Below are 21296 nucleotides of genomic sequence, written 5' to 3' on the forward strand. Positions count from 1 at the left end.
ACAGGACTGTGTAAACCACTTCAAGGGCGACAGAGGGGGCCGCTGCTACTAAATTTGACCAGTGTGGAAGTATAGAGCGGAGACTTGGCTGGGAGGAGCTGCAAAAAGCTGCAGAGAGAGACCCTTTCCTGAACTCCCTGTCTGAGGAACAGACACACAACCGTGTGACTAACAGAGATGCCAGGCATGGTGCTGCTCTAAACAAAACACAACAAATCTAATCTAAACTTCCCAGTGATTGCTGGAGGGTTCACCACAGTTCAAGGTTCCCGGTCCAGGAAATGTCTCTTCAACAAAGAACTAACAAACAGCTACTGTGTTTTTATTCAGACAACTAGAGATAATAATAATTGCTTGTGAGGGGGCTGGATGGAACCAACGGATGTTCTCATTTCACTGTCTGACAATCTTCTCAAGCAGATGACTAAGTCACTTGTGATATCTATGATGTAAAACAGTTTTGGAAAGGCATGAGTTAATAGTTTTTGTTGTTGCTTAAGTTGTGATCCTGGAAGCTCATTCTAGACAAATTAAGTATCAAGGGAATATTGACTATAAAGATGCATCAAAACCAAAGAAACTCTGGTCCTTTTAGCCTTTGGTTAATGTAGCATCTGCATATCAGTGCTGTGGAACTTTTACTGCTCATGTTTTCACAGCCCACCCTCTTAGTCTCAATTCCTAATTATTTAATCAGCTGCTGAGAAAAAGAAGAAGTCGCTTGATGCCAATCAGATAGCACAGATTTTTAATTAGGACTCCAACTAAAAAAAAAAAATTCACTGTAAATGATTTCCTTGATTAACTGATTTGATATAAGGTCTATAGAATTGCCAGAAAATTGTTTAAGGGAAAAAAAAGTTGATTAGTGTTTTCCAAAGCTTTCCAAAGTTTTCCAAGATAGCATCCTCAATTGTCTTGTTGTGTTCACCATCCAAATATAATCAATTTATTGTCCTACAGGAGTAAAGAAACCAAATAATTTAGACTTTTTTTTTTAGCCTTTCAACAGATTGCTGGACCAGATTAATTGATTACCGAAATAGTTGACGATAAGTTTGGTAAGTATAAATAAATAAATCGTCAGACTAAGGCTCGGGTTTGATTGGCTGACCTGTGAAAAAAATACTTCCAACAGCTCCAGAGCCGTAAACTGTCGGTGGTCATGGCAACAGACGACACCCATTCGCTAAATCCATATAAGGTTAAAACCTACCGCTCTGGTTGAAAGTGATATACTGCTGTCTAAACACGTGAAACCAACTTGAAATACACCCATTTTAAGCACAAGTTAAGTAAAAAATCTTTTTCAACTCTGAGTAAGTACAACACTGGTGCCAAAAATGTCAATTCCAGTTGTCCTCATTTGACGAACATAACGGAGGAAAGTCCGCCTTCACCTTAGCTACCGTTAGCTTCTGCATGCTATCCTCACATATCGTTAGCTCGTTAATGCCGCGCGTTTTGGCGTCCGTTCAGTTTAAAAATGACCTAACATGTGGACATTTGGGCAGAGTTTCTGTTCGCCCCTGACTCAGACTACTGGCTTCGGGCGTGGAGACACTCCCCCCCATGACCCTCCCCCTCTGAGCTGAAGTGATGCAGCGGTGAGCGGTCACTGGGGGGAAGGAGGGCAGCCCCGGCGACTCAGCTACTCGGCAGCTAGCTGAGGAGGACGGTGGCTGTGTGGCAGAGCTGCTCGGGGTTCAGGAGCGACACAAACCGCCTGGCTCGGGATATATATTGATCCAGATCAGGGCCCATAGGCACAACTTGGCTACCCGAGGATTCCAACATGCACCGAATAACGGGGAGAGAGGGAGGAGACAGTTTAATTGAAATGAGCCCGACAGACTCCTTTAACGGTGAGTAGCAGAGAGCCTCGACCAGCCTGCCTGCCTGCCTTCACACTGGGGGTACATGTAAACCTTTTAAAATGTTGCTATCATCAGCTAATATATACTTTTTAGGGAAACAATTAAGACTAAACTGGGCAAGGTACACCCCAATTTGTGCAACATTTAAAATAACTTTAAAAATAGGTTAAACTTTCAGGAGATTACCAAACATAGACTAAACTCTTTAAGTCACATGAACTCATTCATGTTTTGAACATGTTCATGAAATTAAACTGTAGTTACCCTAAGCTGTGTTTTTCATCCCAGAGCCAAGGTAAACAGCTTATTTTAACCACTGTTTGGACAATTTAGAAATCACAGTGTTTCCTTTGCCAGCAACCACAAGCTGCATCTCCCTCACCTATTCAGAGGACTTATTAACATCAATTTAGGAACATTTCCTCAGCTATTTTAAAATGTATCCACCCTGCTCATTTCCCCTTTAACGCCCCAACCAGCTCATCGTCTGGTTTTCTTTTCATGGAGGCAGCAGTGACTTGCAGGCAGCCAGCCTCCGACAGCTGGCCAGCCTACTGGAAACACTCTGTCACTTACAGACAGCCACTATATCCACCAGCACAAACCCCAAATCCCTCTCTGTTGCTTGCTAAATGTAAATTTTAAAACCAACGCTCAGACAGAGGGTTTCGTTTAGTCATTTTATGGCTATAAAATGTGTGTTGCTGAATGAATGATGAATCACCCCGGATAGTCTCCAGCAAACCGAATCAGTATGAATCAATGTAAGAGTGTAGTGTTTCATCTGCAGCACTGAGAGCTTTTACATTATAGTGGTCTAGCTGAGACAGAAGTCTGATTACTGCAGGATCATGAACTACAGTAACTGTTATTTCGGTGTTGAGTGTGTTTGTGGTGTGTGGAGATAACAGTGGGAGCAGTGTTTTTCTCACAGTACACTCACAGCTCCACAGTATTAAATCACAGTGATGCTCTAAATCTTAATTTTTTATACAGATTATTTTGCTTACAGCCTCTTTGTGGAGCATGATGAACATACTGTAGGTACACATTACAAAGCCATTCCTGGTTGCGTTTGGATCATTCAGATTCAGACTAGTTTTGATTGTTGCTTGTTGTTAAATTAGCAGTTACCCTGACTGTAAATGATCTTGATATGTGAGCTTGCTCGGTAAAACTGGCACAAGTGTGCACCTGAAACTTGCAAGATGCCTTCCTGTCCCAGGAAATGAAACAAACTCACCCACAATGTTCACATGCAAACTGTTGCGGTTTCAAGTGAGGTAGTGGAATTTTCATGTTCACCTTAAAAAAAACCCTTATAACAATGTCAGATTCAGTACAGCTACATAGATACCAAAGAGTTGTAGTAGTAGCTTGGAGATCTGTTATCCCGGTTATTTATATAAGCTCTATTTGTTGTTGCTGTTTTACGACTCAGCAGAATTTGGTTTTATTATCAGTGCAGAGTTGTAAAATAATCTTATTTGCTTAAATAATAGATGTACACGCGACCTGTGCTCTTCAGTCTGTTGGGTTGCTGTGGTTTTAAAAAAAAGAGAGACAGTAGCAGCCTTGTGGCATTTCCACTGTGATCAGCTGCTCACTCTTGAACAAAGCCTTAACTGTGGAGGCTACTTAGTGGGAAAACACTCTTGGCATAGTTAACTGGATAATACTGCGTCCAATAGTGTATCCAACTGTGCAAAAATATGCTCAGCTGTTCAAGAGGCGTTCTCATATGTTGTCAAAGAAACGCATCCAAATCAAAGTCAGTATCATGTCCGTTTTTTAAGAAGATGAAACAAGAAGTTGGTTTTTCCATTGTTGTTAAAACGCTGTAAAAGTGTAGCATAGACTACCTGTTTTAGATTTAAGTCTAAATCTGAAGGAAACTACCCTGCACAGTTCTGATAGTCAAGTATTTTTTAAGGGCTCACAGCTGCTGGACAACAGCCCCCTCTAAACTTCCACATCCTGCCATGACTCAAATGATAAGAAAGGTAGCATGACCCCGGTGTGTATGCAAATGTTAACAGTAAGCTTCATTTTCATATTGTAGATATTATATATAGTTGGTAAATGTATACTATGGAACATAAAGTGCTAAATATGCTGAGTACAGCTAAATGATTTTATACAGCAGAATAACTACCAAACGTATGCAGTGGGAAAAGCTGTGTCTCAGGTTGTGTAGTCTTTCAGTTCTGGAGTGCAGATTTTATAATTAATGGCATTCATTTTAGTTTAGAACCACAGTTACATTTTGCTAACTTTGTCTGTCATAATACAGACAAAAGGTTTGAATGCTTGTTTCCTCTGTAAGCACTTTTTTTGCGTTGAGTCCAGACTAAATATAACCTCAGAGAGACCATCAATTAGGTCTGTTGCATTTCTATTTCTAAAACACAGACAGAGGCTGAAACCTCTATTTTTTTTTAGCGATAGTGATGCCAACAGTGCTTGATGTTTGTCTTGTTCTCCATCACCCTTGCTATTTGTTTATGTAAATCTTTTTCTCAGAATGTACTTCAGAAGGTTATAATTTCACGTGAAAGCAAATGAGTGGTATGTAAAAGAAGAACTTTATGATACCTAATGCCGTGTTTCACCGTACAGGCAGCTTTCGTTTTCAGGCACGTTGAGGGGGTTTACCGGAGCTCTCAGTCACTCCTGAAGTGGCAGAGTCACTGCAACATGGCTGCATGTATTCTTTCACAGTGACTTCTTTCTCTGTTAAGTCACCCTGCCTGCCCTGTGGGACCGCTGCCACAGAAAGCTGTACAAATATAGACCACAACATTGGCTGTCTGTCAATGCTTCCTACTTTACTCAGGCAGCTGTTCATATGCCTGAATCTTTACTGCCACCAACCTGCCTGTTTGAGATGACTCATAATTGCTACTTATTATTATTCTTTTATGGTGTTTAGAGAGTCACCCTGTAATTAACTCTGATATATCTGTTGCAGATGATATAAATGGCTATCACCAACATCCGTCATCCAGCTCAGGATCCCTCCAGCAGGGACAATCAGGGGTAAAAACCAAACTCACCACGTTTACACTCACACAACACATTTATATGGATGTTTCTGTAAACCAGCTTCTTTTGCTATGATAGTGGACAGTCTGTGAGAGTTTCTTTTCATACCAGTACTGAACAGAATTTTAGAATTACTGGTATTGTTTAATATTAATTATGTTTGCAGGTACCTGAGAATAATCTGGCTATATTTTGATTTAAATTTGAACCAACTATTTAAATATCTGAAAACGTGCCTTACTTATATGTTAATATTTAGCTTTCCAGATCAGATTCAGGAATGATTTCTGCTTGACAGTGTTGTATCTTCACCTCCAGCTAACCTCCTGCACAGTGACAGGAAGTTCACTGTGTACAAGTGAAGTGCTTTATTTGGATTTCCTTCCCTCTTTTTTTCCTCTTATATTTGTTTACTTAGCCACTAAAGCAGGATGGTTTAGTTTGTGATCTTAGGAGCCACACCTAATAGATTTTAGTGTATTGCTATGCTAGTAGACGATCTACAAAAGTCATGAGGGAGATAGAGATAATCCTAATGCTTCTGTGTTTTCCTCCTTCCACACTGCACTTAAAGTCTCCTTTAACGCCTGATGTGCACGTAGAGACCTGTGAGTCTCTCAACACCAGCCAGGCCTCCCTGGCCTCTTCTGATCACAGCGACAGTCCACACTTTGAGACTGACACCTTAGAGCGAATCAGTGCTTTGACTGGGGTAAGACACCAGTCAGGGGTGGAGTTGGTTGCTGTTGTGTTGGTGTTTCTGTGTTTTGTGTCGCCTCGCATCATCTCGGAACTCAAACCTTTAACCGTCCTAGACCTTACTGATTGTGCTTTTGTGTTGTTGTTGTTTTTTTAACATAATCCATAATTTGTAAAGATGCAAAAACATAATGCAAGTATGGAGTGTCTGCTTTGTTGATCCATGTTAATCACTTCTGTGGTGGTTGCTGCTGCAGTTTTAGCCGTTGTGCTGTTGAATTTGTCGTCTTGTTAGACTTTCTCTCACTGTCCAATCGGTTCATCCACAGATTTGGAGAAAACGGGCACTATTCCTGAAGTTTCGTTCCAGGGTATGGCATGGTAAAACAGGCTTGTGATGTGATGCAGCCTTGTGTTTATGTCTGCCTGCCTGCCCGCTATTATTTCCTCCTTGAAGATTGTCTGCTCAGTGTTGAGTTTCTCCACTGGCATAGATGTTCAAAGAGTGATGTTAAGACATCAGGGAAATCAATATTCATTTCTTGGTAGAGAGCTGATGTTGTCCTTTGGAAAGCATGTTTTTTTTTCCCTCAGAGTAATGGAAACGTGCTGGCTTGAGCTATGTATTGATGTATCATGAGAGTTCATTAAAAATAGAGAAGGCCTTTTTCCTTGCTTTCTTCTCACCTGTGATAACTGTCTGCTTCACTGAGGAGACAGCAACAGCCTGGGAGTGTTACAGCATAATTAGAAGGTGCACACTTGCACATACACGTGCAGATTTTCATATGCACTGTGCAGTGCATCTGTCATTTGCCTAGCTGTTTTTATGTGAGTGACCTTAAGTGTGTGTATACTTTAAGAATATATACTGTAATCATGGCCCTGCCCTGTGCTTATGACAGGACTGAACTGTGATGCGGCTAACCATATACTGTACTACAGGCTTCTTCCTTTGAATCCCCTAAATGTGGCCTTGTTTAAACAGCGTGTAACCCTATTTTAATGAAAAGTGTCATCATAACCGTATATATAACAACAGCCACTCTTCAGAATAACAGAACAGTGCAGAAAGCTTTACTAGTCATCTGGCTTCCTCCAATTAAAGCCTGCAATTAAGCTGATTATAAAATGACATCAAGGAGTTTTAGGGGGTCTGCTTCACATGTTTAATTGTGTCTGCACTCACTGTCAATCTCTGCGGTCTTACAAGACTTAGGAAATATAGGTCTTGTTTCATTACAAATTGAAAGTTTCATGTGCATGTAACTTTTAAAGAGGGTTTTGTGTGTGTACTCTTGAAGATTGTAATTTTCTGCAAATCTGGAGATCCAACTGGAAATGTAGTTCTGGAGAAATGTCCCAAACCCTCTCCATGTTTAGAACAAATTTGAGGATTGCAGTAATCTGTTGCATGTGGTAAAGACACATTACAGTGATACAGTAGTCAGCATTTACTTATTGTACTGTGGAAAAAAAGATATTGCCTTACTTTAGTTGTTACTGAAAAACAGTATAGTATAAATGTTAAAGAGAGAGTGTTAGGTTTTGTGGCACAAATATCAAAGTGCATTAAAAAAAAGTCTAAATCTTTCAGTCCAAAGCAGAAACACTTTAAAGGTATTTTTTAAAGGACCCCCTCCCTGAAACTGAAAGCCTACTTATGTTAAACCATGTTCTACATTTATCCTCCTTAATTAAGATGAAAGGCAGCATACACATGTTGAAACGCCCAGTAGTTACGGCTTACTTAGCTGATGTATAGAAGTCTGTGGCTGCTGCCAGCTTCACTGAGCAGAGGCACGTCCCAGCAGATGCACTGATTCCATACGGCTGATCTGTAATTACCACAAATTAGAGAGTTTCTGCAGCAACGTCCCAGTTAAAGAAAGCATCCACCCTGCCACGGTCAACATGGTCCAATCTGGTCGGGGAGGTAATGCGGACCAGTGGTTAAAACGTATGCATAATTTGGGACAAGAAAACCGTGGAAATGTGGAAAACATAGACAAGTATACACGTTGACTGCTCTTAGCTGGAATAGCAGGAACCAGGGTGGTAGATAAAGCTGTAGTGTGGAAAAAAAAAAAAGCTGTGTAGCAGGGCCTTCATAGTTAATTTATGCAGCATGTCTGAGCGTATTTACATACAGTGGGCCTGTGATGAGCTCAGATTGTTTAATCATCTAGTTTTAAAAGAGTCGACGCAAAAAAGGAGGCATGTGTGCCAGTTATCAGTTTGGGTTTTCTTATCAGTCTTTCTAGAAATCATTGCGTCATGTGGTTATTTGGTTTTTGAGCTGAGGTTTCATTGGTTATCTGAAATGTGAGGCAGCATATTTGAAGGACTGTGATACAGTACAAGGATGCCACCTCCCCTTTCTGATGCTGTGCTCTTTATTAGATGAGCTGGCTGGCTGCAGCTACACTATCCTCGTGCTGATGTCATCTGTCGGACTCTCCTTTGCCTCTTTGCTAGTTTCCCTCCTCCTTTCCTTCTTTCTCTCTCTTCTGGGTGACTGAGCAAGTGAGGGCTTGTCCTGGGAGGTTAGTGGACTGGTCGGATCTGTCTGGACGCAGATCAATGGAGTGAGAGAGGCAGTGCTTTCAGAGCTGGACTCCCTGGAGAAAGGCAGTTTTTTCTTTATTGGCCAGCCGGCCTTTCCGCTGATGCATCATAACCATAAAGGGAGTGGGCCATGGAGGTAAAGTGCACTTCCTTTCCTCCCTTCTCCGACAGTGTGAGGGTTACGAGCTGGGCGAACTCTGTCCGAATGACAGTAGCCATACATGCGACTAAGTGGGATGTTGTGGCTTTTGTTGTGCGAAATGGATTCTCTGTACCGCATGTGGTAAAGTGTAGGTAGCTACTGTAGTGAGGTGCAGGAAAGTACATTGTACGTAGTTATTTTTAGCTTTCTGAGCAGCTGAAGGAGCACTGACAGCACACAGCCATGGCTTCTCCTCCTCTCCTAAAGCATTCCTGTGCAGTCCATTTTTGTCAGCCTTGTAGCTGCTGAAGAGACGGCCTCTGCAGAGCTAGCATTAGCTGATACACATACTTGGAATTTCTCTGGCCACCAATACAGGTGGTCTCAGTCACTGCAAGCCTTGGGATTCACAGAAAAGCGTAGACTAATCAAGTGGAGTAACGTTGGAACCTTAAGCTGAGTTTGTGTTTAATCAGCTGACAGATGGCTTGAAATCAAACAATAAGATGATTCAGGATATCTCACTGGATGTCATTCTATATTTAGCATTTTTCTCATCTTCTTTCGAAGCATCAACAATGAAACATCTTAGTCTTAGCAGATGCCCTACATTTGGCATGGTGCTTGTGTTTGGAGTGAAAATACAATAATCACTATTTTTGTTTTAGACAAACGGTCGAGTGTGATGTGGTGTGGAGGTCTTGTTCTAGTTTGACTCTGGTCTGCCGAATGCATCCAAAAACTTGTTGATGCTGCACCTTTGTATGTGTGCGTTTTAATGCGTCCACCTCTGTGTTGTGTCATTATAGGTTGACAAACAAACACAAAGCAAAGACTCCGTGTTCTTCCGTGACGGAGTGCGCAGGATTGATTTTGTCCTGTCCTATGTTGAAGATAAAGATGGCGAGAGAAAACAGGTAAGAAATAACTTCCCTATACTGTGTATACATGCGACATTATTCCAGTTCAGGTTTTATTTCTTGAGGCATGCTTTTCAGTGCAGTTATAGTTTTGGTTCCAGAGTGACACAAATTATTTGTTGTAGTCAGAACTAAATATTTAAAAATCGGAAAATATCACACAAAGGAAAAGCTGATGTTATTTCTACTACTTGATGTTAACAGTAACAACTGGCTCATACAGGATATCCACAAAGGATGAGTTCAGTGTGTATCAGCAGCATAGTCCAAATGCCACAACACTGATAAGTTCAACCTTTTACTCAGCTTGTATCAGTGATCCTCTCAAGGCATTTTCTGAGAAGGTGGCTTCTCCGTTGCCATCCACTCTTAATCCTACTTTCTTAGGTAAATCAACTCCAGCATTTCCATACCGTGGGTGGCCGCATGTTTTTGTGACTAGTTTCTTTATCAGCTGTAGAGTGCTGAAAGACTCTGAGTGTTTCATACTGAGCCGTGAGCCTTCACATCTCAGTGTTACCACTCCTGGGCTTTGAGGATATAATCGACTCACGTTTTGCTCACAGCCCAGTCAATGAGTCAATGCTAAAGCCTCTAGCCTGTTCAGGAGCTCGCTCATTTTTTCCACTGTTTAAGGAAGGGCAAACAAGAGGCCAGTTCCTTTGTGGGAGCCACGTGTGTCTTAAAATGTCACACTAAATGTCTGCTCTAACGAGGAAGCTTTATTTAATTATTTTTCGCCATTTTTCACTGCAGTGATAAGAAAGTGCTTTTTTTCTCAAAACATTAAACCTTATTGCCTAAAGTTAGCTTATGTAATACCACTGTGCCGTCACAGCTCCCTTTCACTACCTGTTTGTGCTGCCATGACAGTTACCATCCACAAATCCACTAAAGAGAAGTGACACTGCCTTGTCCTCACTGGTTGATACAATACTTTTGTAGCTCTTTTGTAGCACTTGGATATCTTTTGTAGTGACTGTGACTTCATGGTTAATTTGTTTATTTGCGTCCTACCAGATGTGCACTCTTTACATGATTTTTTTTTTAGAATTCATCTTATGTGCAGTTGTTTAGTTGTCAAAAAGTTTAGAATTTTGCTTTTTAAAATTATTGTTATTGATATTTTTATCTTGATGTTCTTAAATGTTCTTGTTTTTTATTCTGACTTTAGTTTTTTTTAATTAGATTAGTTAGTATGAGCACATTATTTCATATTTGAACATATTATGTCTTTGATTCTCGTAACATACATATTTTTCACTCACTGTTTTTTTTATTTTTTTTTCCTTGTGTTTGCTTTAATTTCCCTCTTCTTCTGCTTAAGGAGAGGAGGAACTTGTATGAGGCCAATTTGGAGAAAGTTGGCCTGGAGCTGGAGACGGAAGATAAATCAGTAAGTTACACTTGCAATGATTTGATTATCTCTATTAAAGTAAAATAGAATGTGTTGGCCGATCATAACATCTTATTTCATATCATCTAAATGCTAGTTAGTCAGTAAACTTAGAATTCATTAAAAGCCATGAATTTGAATGAATGATTTTTTGATAAATGAATCAGCAGCCCTGCACTCAATATAATGCGACGCTTTACATGATACCGTTTACTGTTGTTACCATCAGGAGTCAGAGGATGGAAAGACGTATTTTGTGAAGATCCACGCTCCCTGGGAAGTTTTGGCCACCTACGCAGACGTGCTGAAGATCAAGGTTCCATTCAAAGTCAACGACATCCCAGACAACAGAGAGATCCCCATGAACTGGCTGTCCACGCCGTTTCGTCTGCCGGAGCACATCATGCAACCTGAGCCAGACTTTTTCACAGCTCCCTTCAACAAGAGCAAGTCTGACTTCTTCCTTATCGACGACAAAGACACATTCTTTCCTCCCTCTACGCGCAACAGGATAGTAAGCATTTTTTAACAATGGCCGTCTTATCTTCTTCATGACCTTCAACTTCTTAGTAACAATTAATCTTAAAACTTTTTTTTAAAGCAACTTTCAAGCCTCTAAACAGCAAAATACTGTGGTTTGTTTGTTTTTCTTACCCATCAGGTCTACTACATTCTGTCCCGCTGTTCCTACTTCAGGGATGAATGTGCAGATAAAGACAAAAAGGGAATTAAGAGGTTGCTCAACAATGGAACCTACACTGCTGCCTTCCCCCTGCATGACGTGAGTCTCTTTCAGTCAACTTTTGACTTTTTTTATCAGCAGAAAATTGGGTCGTCAGTGGAATGTGCGCCCATTCCTCTCCAACATCCTGCTGGAGGCAGTGCTAGATACAACAATACGCATTTGAAAATTGCAATGAATATGTTAGTGACCTGTGTCTTCTGTGTGTCTGCAGTCAAGATACTGGACAAGATCGAGGGATGCCAACTGTGAGAGCGAGCGATACAATCTCTACAATCACTGGGCCAAATTCCTGTGTTTCTTCAAGGAGCAGCCCCTCAACCTTATAAGGTAAGACCTGAGAATCAACTACTTTTATCTGTTGTGTGTTTGGTCAACATTAATCCGACAGCAGAATTAACAGCAAGAATTCTTCTGTTTTCCCTTCAACAGGAAGTATTATGGGGAGAAGATTGGTATTTATTTTGCATGGCTGGGTTTCTACACTGAGATGCTGCTGTTTGCTGCAATTGTGGGGACGATTTGTTTCATTTATGGATTCCTTACCTATGATGACAACCAGTGGAGGTCAGTTGTACTAAAAATACTAGCCTGTTTCCTTCCATATGAAATGCAATATTATTATTTTTATTGTTATTAACCAAGCATCTTTTTTTTTTTACCCTACAGTAAAGAAATCTGCAGTGAGAACGTTGGAGGCAATATTGTCATGTGCCCACTGTGTGACAAAAAGTGTAGCTACTGGAAACTCAACACAACATGCAATTCCTCATGGGTGAGTCATTTTTGGTCATCGTGATTCATGTTCTACTCACAGTATGTGACATTTAAAGAGTTGTTGCAGCTAAATGTCAACAAATCAATTTTTCATGATCTCATTATTTCTTTAACGTTTCTCCTTTCAGCAATCACACCTATTTGACAATGTGGCAACAGTGTTTTTTGCCATATTCATGGGGATTTGGGGTGAGTGAAAATTTCAGCACTTTGTAGTTTGCATTCTAAAACCAGTGCACCACCTAGTGGGATTATTAGTCATTAAAATAATTGCTACTTAGCCTTCCAGAGTTAAAGGACTAGTTTCCCTTTTATTATAGTAATAGGCAGTAAGAAACTTCTGCCACCACTCTTATATAATAGGGTTGAATGGGGTCAAAGCAGTGGACAATGATATTTGAAAAGCTCAGCAACATTTCTTTTCAAGCGAGGCAATGCTTTTAATACTGATTCAATCAAACTAATTCAAGCTGACAAACAAGGTTATTAGTTTGATGTGATAAACCTGGTGAGACGGTCTTGTGCCTCTGCAGTGACGCTGTTTCTGGAGTTCTGGAAGAGGCGGCAGGCCCGGCTTGAGTATGAGTGGGATCTGGTCGACTTTGAGGAGGAGCAACAGCAGCTGCAACTTCGGCCAGAGTACGAGACCAAGTGCACCAGCCGCAAGATGAACCGCATCACTCAGGTGTTTGTGTGCTCATGAAATACTAATACACTGTATGGTACTGTTCTAAGGTGCAGCTCTCAGTCTGTGTAGCGTCTACTTTACCAAGCAAATATACTAAATGGTAGTCCTTGATTACAGATTACCGTAGCTCTTGTATTAATTGTACATAGGTAGTTTGCACTCATTCATTAGAACATTTTCTTAAAGTAAAAACCTGGTTTGAACTGAGACTCTTTGATTAGCAACAGTATGATTGGTTATAGGTTCTGACACACACAGACTTGTAAGATAAACAGAAACAGACTGCTGTAATTTGCCATGACCACATCCCACTCGTCTTTAGGAAACAGAGTGGGTAATGGAAAGGAGTGCTACAGATCTAGTGGGGAAATTGTTTCTGTGCTGGGCCACCGTGATCCTCTGGGTAAGGGTGGCACTCAACAAGGAATGCCAGTTTGGTGAGGAAGAGGTTTTGGTGTGGTGTAGTTTGTGTAGATAACAGACTTTTCTGGAAAGACTCAGAGGCACGAGTTCCCTTCTCTACGGCATTACACTGTTTGCTGATTGCGGATGATTATCTTGTAAGACGTTTTTGCAAAAGCATGGGTTTACCAGGAAACCATTAGATGACAGAATTGGACTCAGGATGACAAAACATGCACTGTGAGTTCTGATTGGGCAACGGAACTTTGTCTTACATGTGAGGCTAGAGGTGACTAAAGGAACGTGGCCTTTTAGAGCTCTCTTTTCAGGATATAACAAAGGCTAACTGACTCCTGTGTCCTTGCTTTGCTTGCTTATGATTTAGGAAATGGAGCCTTACTTACCCATAACAAGCAAGTGTGCACGCACATGTCTGTCTGGAGCCACCGTCCTGTTGTGGGTGAGCATAGTATTTTTGGTATACTTGATCAGTTTAGAGTGACTCCATCTATCATCTGTGTCTCCACCCTGTGTCCTTTGTCCTTCCCATCATACTGTTCATCATCATCATCATCATCATTATCATCATTAATGTCATGTGTCATGGGCTAGTATGTATAAAACTAATAGAAACTAAGCCCTCTTAAAACATCTAGAGCCAACACCAGGTCATAACGCTTCATGTTGAATAAATATATTGGAAGTCCCTAAAACTTAAAAATAATAAGATTAAGAGTAAAGTTATGCTGTTCTTTGACATGTGATGCCCTTAAAGTTTTACTCTGGGTAGTTTAATACATACTGGCCCAAAATGTGTTACTGCTGTACTCCTTTGTTTGTAAAAACCCATAACATGTGAGGTAATGGAAAGACTATGGTAGATATCTTCTCATAGGGCATGTGTGCACACTTCAGTCACTTCTAACGTCTAGGCTAGTTAGAAAACCTGCTTGCTTTTTGCACAGATATTTGCTTGCAATTGTGCAATTGATTTGGTGTTTTCACTGTACTTCTGTCTTGTGATGTTATGTGCCGTGTGGTTGTCTTTCATGTTGTCACTGTTTTCTCCGTCCTGAAGATCTCATTGATCATTGCCTGCATCATTGGGGTCATAGCGTACCGCTTGGCGGTGTATGCGGCCTTTGCTAGCATCATGAAGGACAGTCCCACCGCCCACCTGGAGGTGGTTGGCCCCTACATCACACCACAGCTGGCCACTTCTGTCACCGCCTCTTGCATCAACTTTGTCATCATCATGATCCTCAACCTCATGTATGAGAGAGTGGCTGTTTGGATCACTGATATGGGTGAGGGCCAGAGTAAAGGATTTATTTAAAGTGATTGCATTTCTGTGTCAATGTGTCCACACATCTATGTAAGTCTGTCAGTTCTTGAATCTGTTAAAATGTAAAATATACTTACAATCTTTGCTTTATGACATTTTCTTCTGTGGCAGAAATCCCAAAGACCCACCTGGAATATGAGAACAAACTGACGATGAAGATGTTCCTGTTCCAGTTCGTCAACTACTACTCCTCCTGCTTCTATGTGGCTTTCTTTAAGGGCAAGTTTGTCGGCTATCCTGGAAAGTATGCTTACATGTTTGGCTGGCACAAACTGAGGAATGAAGAGGTACCACATATGACATTACAAGATTTATGCTTGTGATCCAGCTTCAACTTGAATTGCAATTAAAGTTTGCTTCTGCTCCGTCCCTCCTTTACCTCACCTGTCTGCTCCCAGTGTGACCCTGGCGGCTGTCTCATTGAGCTGACCACCCAGCTGGTGATAGTAATGACTGGTAAACAGGTGTGGGGCAACATCCAGGAAGCTCTGGTCCCGTGAGTTCACGAACATCACATCATCTGTACACAGAATAGACGCAGGGAGGTTAGATTCACTCATTAAAAGCCTTGCATTTGCACCTCTCAAGCTCAATATGTCCATTATGAACAGTGGCGGCTGGTCAATACAGGGCGCAGGGGCACCACCCCACTACTAACTACTAGTGACTAGATAAAAAGTAGTTCTTAAATGTCAAATTAAATTTGAATTAATTATAACAAAATAATAAAAATAATAATGTTCCTATTCTGTTGCTATATTAACAATATTTGTATTATTAACAAATTTAATATTAGTCTTTACTGCGTGTTCACTAATTTTACACTTCCTGGATGCGGGACGCCGGCCACATGAGTGTGTATGTAGCTCAAAAAACTTTCCGTAATCATGTGACCTCGGCCTGGACTCTGATTGGCAGCTGCAGACTTTCTCACAGGGCGCAGCTCGGTGCGTCCTGGACCCGTCCACTTTTGCTGTAAGCCAATTAATTTTGTCTTTATTTGCTTTTGTCTTCTGTGGTTGGATATCAAAACTGTCCTTCGACGTTCTCACGACTGCGCTTTCTGACACCGTCACATGGTCTTTCCCCTCCTCTTCTACTAGATGACCACTACTGTCGTGGCGGCTTAATGCATCGGACATACTGTCAGTGAAGAAGAGACTGCTCATAGAAAAGACCGCGTGTAGAATACGTGTAACTCGGTTTAACCTCGGACAAATGTGACACCCTAGTTTGTTAGTTTTAAAGTCATTTTTGGTCACACACCTGCCAGCACACTGCAGCCACCAAACAGCAGCTACCGCAGCCTGCTATGTGGGGCGTTCAGGGAGCATCAGTAAATCGTAGTGTCTATCAATAGGAAAATGTTCAGCAAGTCATACCTTTTGCCTTTGACCAGGTGGGAGGTGCAACAAAATGAAAATGTAAATATTGGTGAAAGTTGATGAATGGTTCTGAAATTTAGTTCTGGTCAGTCTTGATAATGTTAAATTAGATGATGATTAAAATACCCTCCAGAGGTAGACAATTTGCATTCCTGTAAATAGTTGGGCCTGATGTTACTCATATTCTAGTTTCTAATTTTAAAAAAAAAAGGTCATTTGCAGACTGCGCCCCCCCACCAAAATTTTTCACCAGCCGCCACTGATTATGAATGTAACTTAATTTAATCTCACCTAATTCTTTTTTAACTGTAGCCTCCTTGTTTAGAGTGATCTCTCCTAGCATGAGTTTTGTTTAGTACTATAGTAATGTAACATATGAGTGACACAATGCATTATTGAAGTCACGTAAATATAATTTCCTACAAATAGAACTTCAGTAGTTGCAAGGTTTGGCTCAAAATGTTTTGTTGTCCTCACTGACATGTTGTGTTGTCTCTGATCAGCAGTAACTGTTAATCAAAAATAATACCCTTTACTGTCGAGTTCATCAAGGGAGCAATTTATTTTATATATGCTTACAATAAATGAATTGTGCATACTGACTCACTGTCACGCTGTGATGAGTCACTGGGACTCCTGACTTGGAACAAAGCATCAATAATGGTATAAGTAATGCCTTTGCTTTTGCTACAAGTGCATGTAATTAGAGGTGATCTACAGTCTCTCTATATATAACTATAGGAAATGTAGTCTTCTCCTCACTGTTTACAATTCAGTACAGCTCCCAGCACAGCTTTCAAACAGGGATTTATGTTGCACTAAAACTCTCTGTCGCCCCCTTGTGTCTGTCAGGTGGCTGATGAACTGGTGGGGCAGCAGGAAATCAAGAGGCCACCCAGAGAGTCTGTACAGCCGCTGGGAGCAGGACCACGACCTGCAGGGCTTTGGACATCTGGGCCTCTTCTATGAGTACCTGGAAATGGGTAAATATTCAGCACATAATCAATCTGTTGCACACATAAAGAAATTTAGAGACTGTTTTGGTGGAGTCCAAGTTAAACCAGAACCAAAATCAGCAATGTGCTTTAAAATACTGCATTTCATGGACCCAAAGTACTGATGATAGATAGATAGATAGATAGATAGATAGATAGATAGATAGATAGATAGATAGATAGATAGTCGTCCTTTAGATGGTGCTGTTTCCACATACCGTCTCTCACCAACATCTCTCCTGTCTGTGTCCCAGTGATCCAGTTTGGTTTCATCACACTGTTCGTGGCCTCCTTCCCCTTGGCACCCCTGCTGGCCCTCATCAACAACATCATTGAGGTTAGAGTGGACGCTTGGAAACTCACCACTCAGTTCAGACGCCCCGTGGCAGCCAAGGCTCACAGCATCGGAGCCTGGGAGGAAATCCTCAATGGGGTGGCCGTACTCTCTGTTGTCACAAATGTGAGTGCTGGACTCTGCTCATAATAGGGGCGTATCTAACAAATACTTTTACTGTCTTTTGAACAGAAATTTCAACTTAAACTAGTTAAGTAAAAGTAAGAAAACGCTTACACACAAGCTAGCACAATTTAACTGAAAAGGCTAAACAAATAACATTGTTTGTAATTAAAAGCCATTTGAAACCATTAATCACAATATATCTTCAGTATCCAAATGGTATTTTAAATGCAGCTGACTGTGCGTTTCTCCAGTCGAGTGGTTATATGCCACTTAATTCGGACATGTACAATCTTGTTTCTATTTTCTACAATATTTACATACTACACTGATTTTAAGAGAACTCATCTCTCTATCTGGGTATTAGCTGCTGTCTATCAGGGGCTAGTGGCCAGTAGCTGTGTAACATCTTACATGCAACAGTTGCCTGCCATTGTACACAAATAAAATCATATTTAGTTAAACCATCTAGTATATCTCGTGTCCACCAGCGAGACGAGCAAAGTTCAATTGTGCACATCCCATTATGCTAATTCAGCTAACCCAACTAACATTTCTGTCCTTGCTTCTAGGCCTTCATTGTGGCCTTCACCTCTGATATGATCCCTCGGCTGGTGTACATGTACGCCTACCAGCCAGAGGGGGCGATGAATATGAAAGGCTACATAAACAACAGCCTGTCGGTGTTCAACATCTCTGAGATCCCAGTGGAGAGCAGGCCAGATGACGACGAGAATCCCGTCTGGTTCAACAGCTCCATCACTACCTGCAGGTGTGTGTGGTTAGAAGACTCAGGGTATAAAATGTGTTTCCACTTCTATGTTAGTGTATTACTGAGGCTGAACACGTATACAGAGCTTTTACCAAAGTAAAGAAGACGTGAAATTCCGTTTGAGTGAAAATGCAGAGGCGCTTCCAACATATCAACATAAAATCAGAATATTTACTGTGGACAATGGCCACATTCAGATGTAGCATTTAAATGTAGCTAGTTGAGTAAAGCTAATTTAGCCTGTTTTATAACTCTGGTTTGGTAATTCACCCTGTGCACCCACTGCCTGCTTCCAAAGTGCGGTTAAAAACTTTACTGAATACTGTATAAGCTTGTCTTGAGTTCTACACATTAAATTGATTATATTGTGTTCTCTGCAGCACGGCACCCGAGTAAATATTATTAAATTCTCCTTTGCACAAGTAGACTTAAAGATGACAATAAACAATCTTGAGTTTTCAGCCAAAGCTTGTGTTAATATTTGCATGAAATTGAAATATGTGGTATTTTCTTGCTTTGTAGGTATCGTGATTACCGCTATCCTCCTGGGCACGAGAAGCAGTACTCCCACACTATGCAGTTCTGGCATATTTTGGCTGCCAAGCTGGCTTTCATCATTATCATGGAGGTAACAGAGGCCTCCGCTCCTCCACCAGCACCACCAACACTTACTGACCATTTGAACTGAGCGTCATATTCTTACCTTGTGTAGCAGTTGATTGTTATTTTCAAAGAAACTCTCGTTCTCCTACACACACACACACACATTTTCAGATATAAAAATCCACGCAGAGCTTCTTTTTCTTCTTCTTCAGCTCTTTGTTTCACTGACTTCAGTTTTAACCGACCAGTTGTGTCTTCTCCCTCCGCAGCATGTCGTGTTCATAGTTAAATTCTTTGTGGCCTGGATGATTCCTGATGTGCCATCTGACGTGAGGGCTCGAGTCAAGAGAGAGCGCTACCTGGTCCAGGAGTATCTCCACAACTATGAAGTGGAGAAGCTGAAGATCCAACTCAGCCAAAACAGCAACGAGTGCACCTGCACGCCCATGATCTATCCGTCTTTAGCCAAACACGAGGTGCTGTCAGAGTGCCTTTAGCCCAACGAGCTGCTGGTCGGGACGTGGTGATGTAGATTCCCCTGCTTGTGCATTCTGATACTGACCACCACTTTGCTGCGTTGTTTGTTTGTTACATGCACACAGGCGACGTTTACTAAAGAGCTAGAGGTTTACTCAACTCAAAGCTATCCCTCTACTACAAACCTGCTGATAGTGGAAGTGCACACCTTACAACGACCAAGTCTCCATGCATGCTGAAACTTTGAGGCACTTGAATTTAAACATCTTTCTCTTATTTATGGCTTTTCACTCTCTGTGTTGTATTGATAGTGCTGAGGATAATCAACGTTTGCTGTAAGGAAAGAGGAAATCTGAAACACTGTGTCTAAACCGGACGGCTTGATTTAAAACAAGATTATTTATTTTAAGTGCCACTATGAATAACCAAAGACTGAATGCCTTAATATGATATATCACAAACTTATCATTGGTTCTGTGTCAGTCAAATGACAGTTACTGCAGAGTTTGCTTATTCTTGAGGGTTTGATTATTTCTCATGTTCATACTTTACGTGCAGATATACGAAGCTTTCCAGTGTCATATAATGTAAGTTGATGTTTTTTGGTTTTCTACAGTTATTGCAACAAATGTGAGCATTGTTTATTTCTCAGCATTGAGGTCACAGCACAGACGTAACACAATTTTCCCAAATCATATCCCTCGCTCCCCTGGCTGTTAGCAGGCCTGGACACGTTTTGTCATAATCTCATAACAACCCAACAGTTTCTGCAGGCCAAAACCTGACATGTGAAGTAGCTTTTTTTTTTTTTTATATAAAGAGAAATCTGTGCTGCTGTTACTACTGTGAGTAAGGACAGATTTCGTCCTGCGATGGCCAGTTGTTCAGCCGCAGAAGCAGCAGCTGGTACGTGTTGACAGTGTGTCCTGTCTGTTCATGGAGACGTGAGGCGAAAGCCCAAAGAGAGTGAAGAGATCCCTTTTTAATGTGCCTCTGTTTACCTTCACGTCGGCGCTAATGAAAGCCTTCCCCCACCTACTGAACTGTGTTTGCGCCATTACACAAAGCACATCAGCCATCGCCTCATTCTTGTGCTTCTGGTTTCGTCTGCTGTGTCTGTGTAGAGAAGGAAAGATACACATTCTTTTTTTTTTTTATTTTGCACAAAGCACTTAATGAAACATGACTACCACAACATACACATGTCAAACTAACTGTTGACATGACACTACGTTCTCACAATCAGTGTTTTAGGGCAGCAAAGTGTGATTATCGTTCATTGAAATGGAAGAAGAGTCGTTATGTTGCTAAGAAGGAGTTCCCTGTTTTGATTTTGATTTTTGTGTTAAGTTTAAATGCAAAACAAGATGTAGCTTTTTGCTAGAAATTATATGAAGGATGTTTCACATTTATAAGATGGACATGTGTGAGGTGTATCTGTTATTGAACTATTTAAATGTAAAGTAGCTGACTAGTTGTGCTACAGACTCAGACAACTCTGTTGATTTAGAGTGTGTTTAGATGTGACAGTCTGACTACACTTGCCTTAATTATGACCTTTGCTCAGCTGAACTAATGCCTGTTGATGCCTTAATACATCCAATACTTTGTTTTCTATTATATTTCTTTGTACTTCTCTCTCACCCTTTTTCTTGTGTATGATCTCTTTTGTTATGCTTTAGTAATATTTTATTTTGTCGGAGGGTGAAAAAGGTGAACCTGTTTACTGTATGCTTCAAGTTAAAATTTCAAGTTTTTATTCATTTTTGTAATTGTCCTATATCCAAATGTGTAATGTAACAAAAGACAAAACCTCCTGAATAAAGTACCAGTTCAACTTGAGCACTCGTCTGCTGTGTGTGGAGCAAGTGCTGAACGCTGAAGACCATCGGTTTCTTTTCCTGAGGACATGAAAGTCGCTGTTCACAGAACAGATGGTCGGAGTGAACACTGATAACTATTCAGTGTTTGTTCACACTGGTGGGTGTGTTTTACACCCAAGTGTG

At 41.0% G+C, this 21296-nt stretch overlaps 1 protein-coding gene across 5 annotated transcripts; it reads left to right on the top strand.

Annotated features, from left to right (window-relative positions):
• Positions 1-1658: 1658 nt before the first annotated feature.
• Positions 1659-21132, top strand: ano5a (anoctamin 5a). Of its 5 annotated transcripts, none has more exons than XM_008289701.1 (22): positions 1659-1865; positions 4849-4916; positions 5497-5634; positions 5951-5992; positions 9141-9248; positions 10579-10647; positions 10877-11161; positions 11309-11428; positions 11604-11719; positions 11822-11956; positions 12059-12164; positions 12295-12355; positions 12700-12851; positions 13177-13257; positions 14335-14563; positions 14713-14888; positions 15000-15097; positions 16839-16969; positions 17236-17441; positions 18011-18210; positions 18733-18838; positions 19083-21132. In XM_008289701.1, the coding sequence occupies exons 1-22, from the start codon at positions 1796-1798 to the stop codon at positions 19308-19310; spliced, it is 2925 nt and encodes a 974-aa protein (XP_008287923.1). In that variant the 5' UTR covers positions 1659-1795; the 3' UTR covers positions 19311-21132. The 5 variants fall into 5 exon arrangements, with proteins under 5 accessions (XP_008287923.1, XP_008287924.1, XP_008287925.1 ...); XM_008289702.1 differs by lacking the exon at positions 13177-13257 and adding an exon at positions 13642-13716; XM_008289703.1 differs by lacking the exons at positions 5497-5634; positions 5951-5992.
• Positions 21133-21296: the final 164 nt, after the last annotated feature.

The sequence above is a fragment of the Stegastes partitus genome, unplaced genomic scaffold (genome assembly GCF_000690725.1).
Source record: "Stegastes partitus isolate 25-593 unplaced genomic scaffold, Stegastes_partitus-1.0.2 Scaffold633, whole genome shotgun sequence".
Taxonomy (NCBI): Eukaryota; Metazoa; Chordata; class Actinopteri; family Pomacentridae; genus Stegastes; species Stegastes partitus.

Excerpts from the sequence above, each read along its gene's own strand:
- ano5a (XM_008289701.1), top strand. The coding sequence starts at position 1,796 with ATGCACCGAATAACGGGGAGAGAGGGAGGAGACAGTTTAATTGAAATG. Across the intron at positions 12,852-13,176 it reads AGATGAACCGCATCACTCAG|GAAACAGAGTGGGTAATGGA; the intron begins GTGTTTGTGTGC and ends ACTCGTCTTTAG. Across the intron at positions 15,098-16,838 it reads ATCCAGGAAGCTCTGGTCCC|GTGGCTGATGAACTGGTGGG; the intron begins GTGAGTTCACGA and ends TGTGTCTGTCAG.